This window comes from Natator depressus, chromosome 1 (assembly GCF_965152275.1).
Source record: "Natator depressus isolate rNatDep1 chromosome 1, rNatDep2.hap1, whole genome shotgun sequence".
Classification (NCBI taxonomy): Eukaryota; Metazoa; Chordata; order Testudines; family Cheloniidae; genus Natator; species Natator depressus.
In genome coordinates, this window is record NC_134234.1 from 3061173 (window position 1) to 3073622 (window position 12450).

At 49.5% G+C, this 12450-nt stretch overlaps 1 protein-coding gene across 1 annotated transcript; it reads left to right on the plus strand.

Moving 5' to 3' along the window:
• Positions 1–412: 412 nt before the first annotated feature.
• Positions 413–1360, plus strand: LOC141999331 (olfactory receptor 52E2-like). The gene has a single exon (XM_074972682.1). The coding sequence runs from the start codon at positions 413–415 to the stop codon at positions 1358–1360; it is 948 nt and encodes a 315-aa protein (XP_074828783.1).
• Positions 1361–12450: the final 11090 nt, after the last annotated feature.

Here is a 12450-nt window from a genome sequence, read left to right on the forward strand (position 1 = left end):
GTAAATGGGGATCTCCCTACATAATGTATTCTCTAGCCTGGGTTTCTCTACATTAAGGAACAATGACAGATAACCAGTTTCCATACTCATGTTTCCTGCTGGTGCCTATTAAGGGTTCCCACACCACTTTGTGTAGGAATTATTGATGCACGGAGCACCATCAAATATGGAAGTGGCATTATTAGGGTCAGTTTTTCATAATCCATTTCTCTGAATAATGAAAATGTCACTTCCCCGAGACCAGCCTCCAGTTGTGCATGTATTGTCCTATATTCACATTGTCTCTCCACCTAGGAATTTATACTGCGACCATCACCTGACACCCTGGGCACATACAGAAAGTCCAGTGAATGTACAGTACGTGCAGGAGACACCTTTCTGCCTCAGAGTTGGACACCTTCTCCCCTACTCCATGTCAGTTTCCAACACAACCGACTTCACCAACCCCTCCACCTTCATCCTGCTGGGCATTTCTGGCCTGGAGGTGGCCCATGTCTGGATCTCCATCCCCTTCTGCGTCACATATGCAATAGCCATCTTGGGGAACTTCACCATCCTGTTCACTGTGAAGAGGGAGACAAGCCTCCATCGGCCCCTGTACTATTTCCTCTGCATGCTGGCCATCACTGACGTGGCCCTATGCACATGCACAATTCCCAAAATGCTGAGCATCTTCTGGTTGAATTCCAGGGAGATTGATTTTCGTGCCTGCCTTACCCAGATGTACTTTGTTCACTGCTTCACAGTGATGGAGTCTGGGATCTTTGTGGCCATGGCTTTTGATCGCTACGTGGCCATCTGTCATCCCTTGAGACATTCCACCACCCTGCCAAACTCTGTGGTGGCCAAGATAGGCCTGGCCGTGGTGCTGCGTGGAGGCATGATTGTACTGCCTTATCTCTTCCTGGCCAGGCAGTGGCCATATTGCAGAACCAACATCATCCCTCACTCGTACTGCGAGCACATGGTCATGGTGAAGCTGGCCTGCGGTGACATCATCATCAGTAGTTATTACGGCCTCTTTCTGGTATTCTTTGTGACCGGTGTGGATGTGTTTTTTATCGCCATGTCCTATATCCAGATCCTCAGGGCCATCTTCAGCCTTCCCACAAAGGACACCCGGATCAAGACTTTTGGGACCTGCACCTCACACCTCTGTGCCATCTTAGCCTTTTACATCCCAGGTCTTTTCTCCTTATTCACACACCGGTTTGGGCAGAATGTGCCCCTGCATTTCCACATTCTCATGGCCAATGTGTACCTCCTGGTGCCCCCCATGCTGAATCCCATCATCTACGGGGTGAGGACCAAACAGATCCAAGACAGGCTGCTCCATCTCTTTACTCATAAAGGGACTTAATAGTTTCCTCCTGGTGCTCTGGCTCTCATACTAAGCTCTGTGCAGAGCTGGCTGGTAACATGGTGCTAATTCCTCTTCCCCGAGTCACTTATTAGACAGTCAAAAAAAACATTAAATCCTTTCCTGGCCTTCCTGTGATGTGTCAGTGTGGTAAACTGGGGAATCGTTCTGTGTTCAACTCCTTAACTCATCGGGATGCCACCTTTCTAATTTCTGTTAAATGTACCCCTGAGGCTCTGCCCTCTGGCCACTTCCTTCCTCCAGTGCCCAGCCCCTGCTCCACATCTCACCTCGGGTTCAGGTACTCACCAGAGACTGCATACCACACAAAAAAAACACTAACCCAGGAACCAATCCCTCCAACACACCCTGTTGCCTACTCTGTCCGCATATCTATTCAAGAGACACCATCCTCGGACCTAACCACATCAACCACACCATCAGGGGCTCATTCACCTGCATATTTACCAATATGGTATATGCCATCATGTGATAGCAATGCCCCTCTGCCATGTACATTGGCCAAACCGGACAGTATCTATGCAAAGGAATAAACAGAGACAAATCTGACATCAGGAATCGTAACATTGAAAAACCAGTAGGAGCACACTTTAATCTCCCTGGTCTCTCAATAACAAACCTAAAAGTGGCAATTCTTCTACAAAAAATCTTTAAACCAGACTCCAACATGAAACTGCAAAACTATGGCTGAGATGCCTTCTCTAGCTGATGATTTTCAGCAAACACAGGCATCTATTGTGAACAAACACCATGCTTAATCATGGAAGGAAGCAGGGTTCCCATTTTACCCCTGGGAAGAAAGAGGCTAACTGTGTAGCTGGCACGTGCCTCCCCAAAACCATTCCTCTAATCCCCAACCAATAAAAACAGAGAACTCCAGAAGGTGCTATCATTGTAATTCCATTGTAATTCCACTGATCACCTGAGGAATAAATACCCCATGCTGGGAAGAAGCAGGCATCCCATGTGAATACTGCAACCATGAGCACAGAAGCCCCCATGTGCCTGTCATTTATCATACAGGTTTGTAAAGTTAGCCTCTGCATAACCAGGCATGAAGCACATACAGGCTGTCAGCATTAATTGCAGGAAACACCTTGGGTGGGAAGACACAGGGGCAGAGATGTGTGTGGTTAGGCAGATTACAGTGCCAGAAGGTAACATACCGCCAGGACAGATTTCAGAGGTTTTTTTAGTAGGAGTTTACAAAATCCTTGTGCCTTTGGCTAAAGTGCACATAGAAACCAAGTGTTTGGAAGCTGTATTATCAGTGGGGTAGTAGATAATAACCCTACTTATACGCTAATTGCAAAGATTTCTTCCATGTAGCTGTTAAGGGGTCTGCCAGCAGCAAGAAGAAGCATTCTGCTGGGACTCCATACAGAAACAGGAAAGTCCCAGGAACAGCTGAGGGAATGGGAGAAAGTCTTCTTTCTTCCTCTGCAGCAGGGAGAAACTGTATATTTCCATGATTTCAGGGGTGGGGGGGTGGTTGAGACCAGCTTCTGCCCTGCAGCTGAGGATGGTGTCTATTCAGAGAGGGAGGAGACTATATTGCCTATCTGTGAGAAGTCTCTTTCAGTTGTTAGTTGCAAGCCTGTCACAGTTAAACCAGGTATAGATCCTGTTCTAGGGAGCATAGGGAGGTGTGTCCCAGAGTGGAGTCCAGAGAAGGGTAATGGAATCTTAGCCACAGGTGACAGGGTGGGTAAGAGCTCCCTTAACTATGCACCAGGAGGTAACACCAGGTCAAGAAGGGCAGGGGGAGTGGAACTTGCAGGTGAGAAAACTGTCCAGGCTCTTAGCTGTGAGCCCTTTATGGATGAGCAGCGGGTAGATTGCAATCTAGACTAGACAGCATAGAGGTATGTGTCCTAGAGGGGGCCCGAGAGAAGGAAACTGTGGGAGGAATAGTGGGAGAACAGGAATGTCTCCTCACTGATCACATGGGGGAGGATACCCAGGACAGAATGGATGATTCAGCATCTGTGCACCCAGGAATCCAACCTCTGATTCAGGCTTTGAAAGGGAACCATGTAACAGACCTCTGAGAGGGGAGCAGTCACACAACTGACCTCTCGGGGATGAGGAGAGGGGTAACGGAGGTGTACCTCAATCCAGGTCCTGATTTTTCAGGAGTTTGTTCCTGACATGCTTGTGAAAACTAACTTGGTCTCTTTAAGACAGTCTATAGAATTTCGAGCTAGTGAACAGGAGCAGCTAACAGGGGAGTTTTGCAAGGGATTTCTGCAGGTGAAAGAGGACAATTATGTGACCCTTAGGGTAAGTTTGATGTCGTGTGTGTGTGTGTGTGTGTGTGTGTGGTGTTCTTGCTGCTGGACTGAAATATACTGCGTTGTCTGTTTGTTTGGGGAACCGTGTGTGGACCATGTGGGCGCTATGCCTAGAAGCCTGCTAGGCAAGGCAGACAGCTGAGAGCTTCTTAACGAGGCTTTGATCCCTAAACCCTTTAGCACCCATCAACCCTTAACCAGGGGGCAGCTAACAGGAGAGTTTTGTGAGTGACTATAGAGGGGAGAGTGTGAGGGTGGGGGCTTGAAACACTTAACATTCCTTAAACTTATTTAAATTAGAAGCAAAAAAACACCCCCTGATAAAAACAAAACAACCAAAGAATAAGCTTCAGAAGTAAAAAGAGAATGCAGACAGAAGTCCAGCAATTGAGTGGGAGCTATCCAGTTTCTTATACTGAATGCAGCATGTATGATTACCTGCTCTATGGCCAGGTGGCCTACATATGTATTCAGTGCAAGGAGCTCCTTGCCCTCAGAGACCGTGTATGGGCTTTGGAGACCAGAGTGGCTGAACTGGAGGAGCTAAGGGAGACAGAGAGGTACATAGATGAGACTTTCCAGGACACAGTAGAATGGTCCCGCCCCCGGTCTGTGCTGCTGAGGAGGATGAAACTCTCAGGGAAGGAGAAAAGGAGTTCTTGTGGCACCTTAGAAACTAACCAATTTATTTGAGCATAAGCTTTCGTGAGCTATAGCTCACTTCATCGGATGCATACTGTGGAAAGTGTAGAAGATCTTTTATACACACAAAGCATGAAAAAATACCTCCCCCCCCCCACTCTCCTGCTGGCAATAGCTTATCTAAAGTGATCACTCTCCTTACAATGTGTATGATAATCAAGTTGGGCCATTTCCAGCACAAATCCAGGTTTTCTCACCCCCCCCCCGCACACAAACCCACTCTCCTGCTGGGGTGGGGGGAGGTATTTTTTCATGCTTTGTGTGTATAAAAGATCTTCTACACTTTCCACAATATGCATCCGATGAAGTGAGCTGTAGCTCATGAAAGCTTATGCTCAAATAATTTTGTTAGTCTCTAAGGTGCCACAAGTCCTCCTTTTCTTTTTGCGAATGCAGACTACCACGGCTGTTACTCTGAAACCTGTCATGGAAGGAAAACATCCAAGTGGAGCAGAGGCAAATCATTCCATCATTGGGACCATCCTTCCAGATGGTATGCTAAATGCTGCATTAGGGGGGCTGTGTTGGTAAATATCTGAATGTCTGTTGCGGGGACAGTTTGTCAGTTTGACTGTGTGCTTGATTATTTGAAAAGTGTGAATTGGGAGTGCTTTGTTCCAGGTGAGCCTTGAGTGGGTCTGACTGTTATAAAAAGCTAGTCAGCTGCGAACCAGCGGAGCGGCGAACAGAGAGAGTTTGCCTGGGCGTTCGCTTGGGGAGAGCCCAGTGAGGCTTACATGTTGCAGGCTTCTCTGAGTAGTTATTACAACTCCTGAGGAAGCTCTTAGAAGGAAAGTAATATGGATGGGGAGTGTTCAGCTGTTGTGACCTGCACTGGATGTGCCATGTTTGTCTTTCTTCCACAGGACAGAAGCAACTTTGTCTGCACAAAGTGCAACCTGGTCTCCATATTGGAAGAGAAGGTTCAAGGTCTGGAGAAACAAGTATCGACCCTGCATTGCATAAGAGAAACTGAAGATTTCCTGGACAAACGTCAGGATATGCTTCTACAGAAACGATGTTCTGAAGATTCAGAGCAGGCTGCACTGCGGGGACAGAAGGACGGTGAAAAAATTTGGCAGCATGTGACCTCCAGAAAAAGAAAGAGGAGAGTCCATGTACCAGCAGTGCAGATACAGGTAAGCAACCGTTCTCATGTTCTCTCCACAGGTACTAATGCAGAGAGTGGACTAGATGATACATCTGAGGGAAGGGAACAGAAGGAGACTCTGCCGATCGGAAGGCATAAGATGCACTGTCCTAGGGTTGCGGTTCCATGACCACCGCTCCCAAGAGGAGGAGGCAAGTGGTGGTGGTCGGGGACTCTCTCCTCAGGGGGACTGAGTCATCTATCTGCCACCCCGACCAGGAAAACCAAGAAGTCTGCTGCTCACTAGGAGCTAGGATTCACAATGTGACGGAGAGACTGCCGAGACTCATCAAGCCCTCGGATCGCTACCCCTTCCTGCTTCTCCACGTGGGCACCAATGATACTGCCAAGAACGACCTTGAGCGGATCACTGCAGACTCCGTGGCTCTGGGAAGAAGGATAAAGGAGTTTGAGGTGCAAGTGGTGTTCTCGTCCATCCTCCCCGTGGAAGAAAAAGGCCTGGTAGAGACCGTCAAATCGTGGAAATCAACGAATGGCTATGCAGGTGGTGTCGGAGAGAAGGATTTGGATTCTTTGACCATGGGATGGTGTTCCAAGAAGGAGGAGTGCTAGGCAGAGTTGGGCTCCACCTAACGAAGAGAGGGAAGAACATCTTTGCAAGCAGGCTGGCTAACCTAGTGGGGAGGGCTATAAACTAGGTTCACCGTGGGAAGGAGACCAAAGCCCTGAGGTAAGTGGGGAAGTGGGATACTGGGAGGAAGCATGAGCAGGAGAGCACGAAAGGGGAAGGCTCTTGCCTCATACTGAGAAAGAGGGACGATCAGCGAGTTATCTCAAGTGCCTATACACAAATGCAAGAAGTCTGGGAAAGAAGCAGGGAGAACTGGAAGTCCTGGCACAGTCAAGGAATTAGGATGTGATTGGAATAACAGAGACCTGGTGGGATAACTCACATGACTGGAGTACTGTCATGGATGGATATAAACTGTTCAGGAAGGACAGGCAGGGCAGAAAAGGTGGGGGAGTTGCACTGTATGTAAGGGAGCAGTATGACTGCTCAGAGCTCCGGTAAGAAACTTCAGAAAAACCTGAGTGTCTCTGGATTAAGTTTAGAAGTGTGAGCAACAAGGGTGATGTCATGGTGGGAGTCTGCTCTAGACCACTGGACCAGGGGGATGAGGTGGACAAGGCTTTCTTCTGGCAACTAACAGAAGTTACTAGATCACAGGCCCTGGTTCTCATGGGAGACTTCAATCACCCTGATATCTGCTGGGAGAGCAATACAGTGGTGCACAGACAATCCAGGAAGTTTTTGGAAAGTGTAGGGGACAATTTCCTGGTGCAAGTGCTGGAGGAACCAATGAGGGGCAGAGCTGTTCTTGACCTGCTACTCACAAACCGGGAAGAATTAGTAGGGGAAGCAAAAGTGGATGGGAACCTGGGAGGCAGGTGGTTACCTAGGGAGGTGGTGGAATCTCCTTCCTTAGAAGTTTTTAAGGTCAGGCTTGACAAAGCCCTGGCTGGGATGATTTAGTTGGGGATTGGTCCTGCTTTGAGCAGGGCGTTGGACTAGATGACCTCCTGAGGTCCCTTCCAACCCTTCCAACCCTGATATTCTATGATTCTATTCTCTGATTTTATGAGGCAGTGACCATGAGTTGGTCGAGTTCAGGATCCTGACACAAGGAAGAAAGGAGAACAGCAGAATATGGACCCTGGACTTCAGAAAAGCAGACTTTCACTCTCTCAGGGAACTGATGGGCAGGATCCCCTGGGATAATAACATGAGGGGAAAAGGAGTCCAGGAAAGCTGACTGTATTTTAAAGAATCCTTATTAGGTTACAGAGACAAACCATCCCGATGTGTAGAAAGAATAGTAAATATGGCAGGCGACCAGCTTGGCTTAACTGTGAAATCCTTGCTGATCTTAAACACAAAAAAGACAACTCATGGCGATGGGGGGTGGTCCTGGATGCCAATCTTTTAAAAAGGGAAGATGGAGGATCTGGGGAACTATAGGACAGTCAGCCTCACCTCAGTCCCTGGAAAAATCATGGAGTAGGAGGGTGGCCATATTGCAGTAACAAAATCATCCCCCCCACACACTGTGAGCACATGGCTGTGGTGAAGCTGGCCTGTGCCGACGCCCACCTCAGTAGTTACTATGGCCTCTTTGTGCTATTCTCTGTGATTGGTCTGGATGTGTTTTTTTTATCACTGTGTCCTATACACAGATCCTCAGAGCAATCTTCAGCCACCCTACAAAAGACGCCCGGCTGAAGACTTTGGGGACCTTCAGCTCCCACCTCTGTGCCATCTTAGCCTTTTACATCTCAGCTCTCTTCTCCTCCCTCACATACCGGTTTGGGCATAACGTGGATCTGCATTTCCATGTTTCATTGCCAACATGTACCTCCTGGTGCCCCCCATGCTAAACCCCATCATTTATGGGGTTAGGACCAAACAGATCTGGGACAGGCTTCTCCGGCTCTTTACTCATAAAGGGACTTAAAGTTGTCTCCTGGTGCTCTGGCTCTCAGACCAAGCTCTGTGGAGAGCTGGCCTGAATCACTGACTGGATAGTCAGAGAAACGTTAAATTCTTTCCTGTCCTCACTGTGCTGTGTCAGTGTGACAAACTGTGGAACTGGTCCATGTAGAACTCATAAAGTTGTCCCCTTTCTAATTGCTAGTACCTGAACTTCTGAGTCCCCGCCACCTGCCCAACCTCTCCCCTCAAGGCTCTGCCCCTCTCCACCTATTCCCACAGGGCCCCATCCCTGTTTCTCACTCATTCCATCCCTCTGTAATGCACTGGATTATCTCCACCTCCCTCCCCAATCCAGTTGGACTCCCTCTGCTCAGGGATGGGATGGGAGCTGCTGCATCTTGACAAGGAGCCTGCCGTGAGTGCCCTGAGCATGCAGCGCTGTGGCTGACAGGCCGAACAGGGGAAGAGAGGGAAGCCAGGAAGCTGGATAGAAGCAGCTGAGGGTTGGGAGCAGAGCTGTAATACAGGTGGGAAAGACTGTGCATCATATTGTTTGTGGTTCCTAAATCTCAGCTACAAATTCGTGAAGAAAGAGATCATTGTGTCGCTTATATCTTTCACTTTCAGCTCCCTTTTGTTCCTTCCAGCTGGGAGCCTGTAGCAAGCAGAGTCCTGGCATAGAATCATAGGACTGGAAGGTACCTTGAGACGCCATCAAGTCCAGTCCCCTGCGCTCATGGTAGGAGCAAGCACCATCTAGACCAGCGGTGTCCAATAGAAATTCGATGCTAGCCACACTTGTGGTTTTGAATTTTTCTTATTAGCCGGATTATTAAAAAGCCACATTAAGCCATATTATAAAAAAGCCACATGCATTAGCCACACTTCAATAGCCTATTAGCCACAATGTGTCTAGTGGCCAACGTATTGGACACCGCTGATCTAGACCATCCCTGAAAGGTGTCTGTCCAACCTGCTCTTAAAAATTTCCAATGACGGAGATTCCATAACCTCCCTCAGCAATTTATGGGTATGGGCTCTGAGTCCTTTGCCCTGATCCAGGCCTAGGGAGCAAGGCAAGGAATCAGCTTTGAAGCTAGGAGGACAACAGCTGAGAGAGGTGGAAGGGTAAGCCCTCGCGTTAGCTGGGAAGACGGGATGCTGCGCAGAGGCCCCTCATAGGGAGGGAGATAAACAACACACCTGCCATTAGCCGGGTATTTACACATGTACAAAGGCACCTTATCTGGAACTACAGGTACACCCATTGCCCAGGGGCTGAAGCTGAACTGTGAAGCTGAGTCTTACATATGCTCTGCCTGACACTTCTGGTTACTACATCTAGAAGCTCTTTAGCTAGGCTGCTAGGCCGTATTATCCCCATGTCTTGGAGGGACTGAGCCACATAGCGATAAACTGATTTACCCAAAGTCACACAATGAGTCAGTGGTAGAGGTGAGAATAGAGAATCCGGACCTCCACCCCACACCTCCTCTGAGTTGTGTGTCATGATCAGTGGAGTTGTCGTTCTTCTTAAAAAGGAGGAATTTATAGGCCTGGGAACTACAGGCCAGTCAGCCTCACCTCAGTCCCTGGAAAAATCATGGAGCAGGTCCTCAAGGAATCAATTCTGAAGCACTTAGAGGAGAGGAAAGTGATCAGGAACAGTCAGCATGGATTCACCAAGGGTAAGTCATGCCTGAATAATCTAATTGCCTTCTATGATGAGATAACTGGCTCTGTGGATGAGGGGAAAGCAGTGGACGTGTTGTTTCTTGACTTTAGCAAAGCTTTTGACACGGTCTCCCACAGTATTCTTGCCAGTAAGCTAAAGAAGTATGGGCTGGATGAATGGACTATAAGGTGGATAGGAAGCTGGCTAGATTGTCGGGCTCAATGGGTAGTGATCAATGGCTCCATGTCTAGTTGGCAGCCGGTATCAAGCGGAGTGCCCCAAGTGTCGGTCCTGGGAAGCCGGTTTTGTTCAATATCTTCATAAATGATCTGGAGGATGGCGTAGACTGCACCCTCAGCAAGCTTGCAGATGACACTAAACTGGGAGGAGTGGTAGATACTCTGGAGGGTAGGGATAGGATACAGAGGGCCCTAGACAAATTAGAGGATTGGGCCAAAAGAAATCTGATGAGGTTCAACAAGGACAAGTGCAGAGTCCTGCACTTAGGACGGAAGAATCCCATGCACAGCTACAGACTAGGGACCGAATGGCTCGGCAGCAGTTGTGCAGAAAAAGACCTAGGGGTTACAGTGGACCAGAAGCTGGATATGAGTCAACAGTGTGCCCTTGTTGCCAAGAAGGCCAATGGCATTTGGGGATGTATAAGTAGGGGCATTGCCAGCAGATCGAGGGACATGATCGTTCCCCTCTATTCATCATTGGTGAGGCCTCATCTGGAGTACTGTGTCCAGTTTTGGGTCCCACACTACAAGAAGGATGTGGAAAAATTGGAAAGAGTCCAGCGGAGGACAACAAAAATGATTAGGGGACTGGAACACATGATTTATGAGGAGAGGCTGAGGGAACTGGGATTGTTTAGTCTGCGGAAGAGAAGAATGAGGGGGGATTTGATAGCTGCTTTCAACTACCTGAAAAGGGGTTCCAAAGAGGATGGATCTAGACTGTTCTCAGTGGTAGCAGATGATAGAATGAGGAGTAATTGTCTTAAGTTGCAGTGGGGGAGGTTTAGGTTGGATATTAGGAAAAACTTTTTACTAGGAGGATGGTGAAACACTGGAATGCGTTACCTAGGGAGGTGGTGGAATCTCCTTCCTTAGAAGTTTTTAAGGTCAGGCTTGACAAAGCCCTGGCTGGGATGATTTAATTGGGAATTGGTCCTACTTTGAGCAGGGGGTTGGACTAGATGACCTCCTGAGGTCCCTTCCAACCCTGATATTCTATGATTCTATGATTAAAGAAACAGCTAAACACTATGGCCGCAAAAACAGGTTTCCACACAGCTCAGTCTTCAGCCTTGTCTTGGTTGTTTACCAGGGAGCACACAGTGCCTAGAACTCTACAGCGTGCACCCTCGAAGGCCCTGATTAGGACATTTTGGTTTCAGCGCACTGGAAATAATAAATAATAATAATCTCCATTTAATACATGGAGAGTCTGTGGCTCAGAGTGCGAATCTGACTTGCCCAAGGTCACCCAGTGAATCTGTGGCAGAGCTGGGACTCTTTAATCCCAGCTCACTGGTCTCTGATGATTCTTTATCTCTAGTTAAATTATTTGGGCTAAATTCTTAGTTGGTGGAAGTAGGTGCAGCCCCACTGAAATCAGGGGAGATCCCCTCACTGGAGAAAGCAATGGAGATCATGCACCAGGCCTCTGTGCTACTGTATGGACCATTCGTGTCAGGTCTAAGAGAGTTCTGGGAGTAGTGAGCAATAGTCTGTGTCAATGGTGCCCATATGTCACCGTGCCTCAGTGGACACAGCTGAGGATGCCAGATTCAGTCAAACTGCTGAGAAATGGGGCAGCCTCACCCTAGACTGGTGGTTGTTCTCTCATTAGATTCTACCAGGCCAGCAACAAATGGGGGTGGCAGGTTTGTAGAAATTGTGGTGGTGCCCAGAATGCCCAGAGCCTGCCCCCCTCCAAGCTCTCCCCACCAACTTCCTAAGGCTCTGGGAGGGAGTTTGGCTGTGGGAGGGAGACTGGGGTTTATGCTCTGGCTGGGAGTTTGGGTGCAGGGTGGGTGAAGGCTCTGGGGCGGAATTGGGGTGCAGGCTCTGGGCTGGGTCAGGGAATTGAGCTGCACAAGGGGTTCAGGGTGCAGGCTCTGGGAGTTTGGGTGCAGAAGGGGGGAGAGGTCAGGGTCTGGGAGGGAGTTTAGGTCGGGGAGGGGTTCTGGGGTGCAGGCTCTAGGAGAGAATTTGGGTGCTGGGTGCAGGCTCCGGGTAGGGGGTGGAGATGCAGGAGGGTGTGAGGGGTGCAGGCTCTGGGAGGGAGTTTGGGTGCAAGAGGGGTGGGAGGGAGGGGGTGGGGGTGCAGGTGGGAATTTGGCAGTGGGAGGGAGTGTTGTGGGGGTGCAGGAGGGAGTTTGGGGGGTGCAGGAGGTGTGGGGGAGGGGATGTGGGTACAGGCTCTGGAAGAGGGTGGGGGGTTTGGTGCTTACCTGGAGCACCCCCTCCGGCAGCGGCTCTTAGGTAGGGTGGGCCGGGGGGTCTCCATGCACTGCTGCCCCCAGGCACCTCCCCCGCAGCTTCCCGTTGGCTGCAGGGGTGCTCAGAGCAGGGGCAGCACGTGGAGACACAGCCGCCCACGGACTGCAGGGACGGGCCAGCAGCCACCTGCAGCGAGCGTGCAGGAAGCCGCTCAGCTCCACTGCGCTGCTGGTGGTGGCAGCTGGGGCATCCTGGGCCATGTTAAATCGCCCAGGGGCAGCAGGTGGGCTAGGGGGACACCCCGGGGAATGTGCAGGGGGTGGCAGGTGGGGCCAGGACAGAG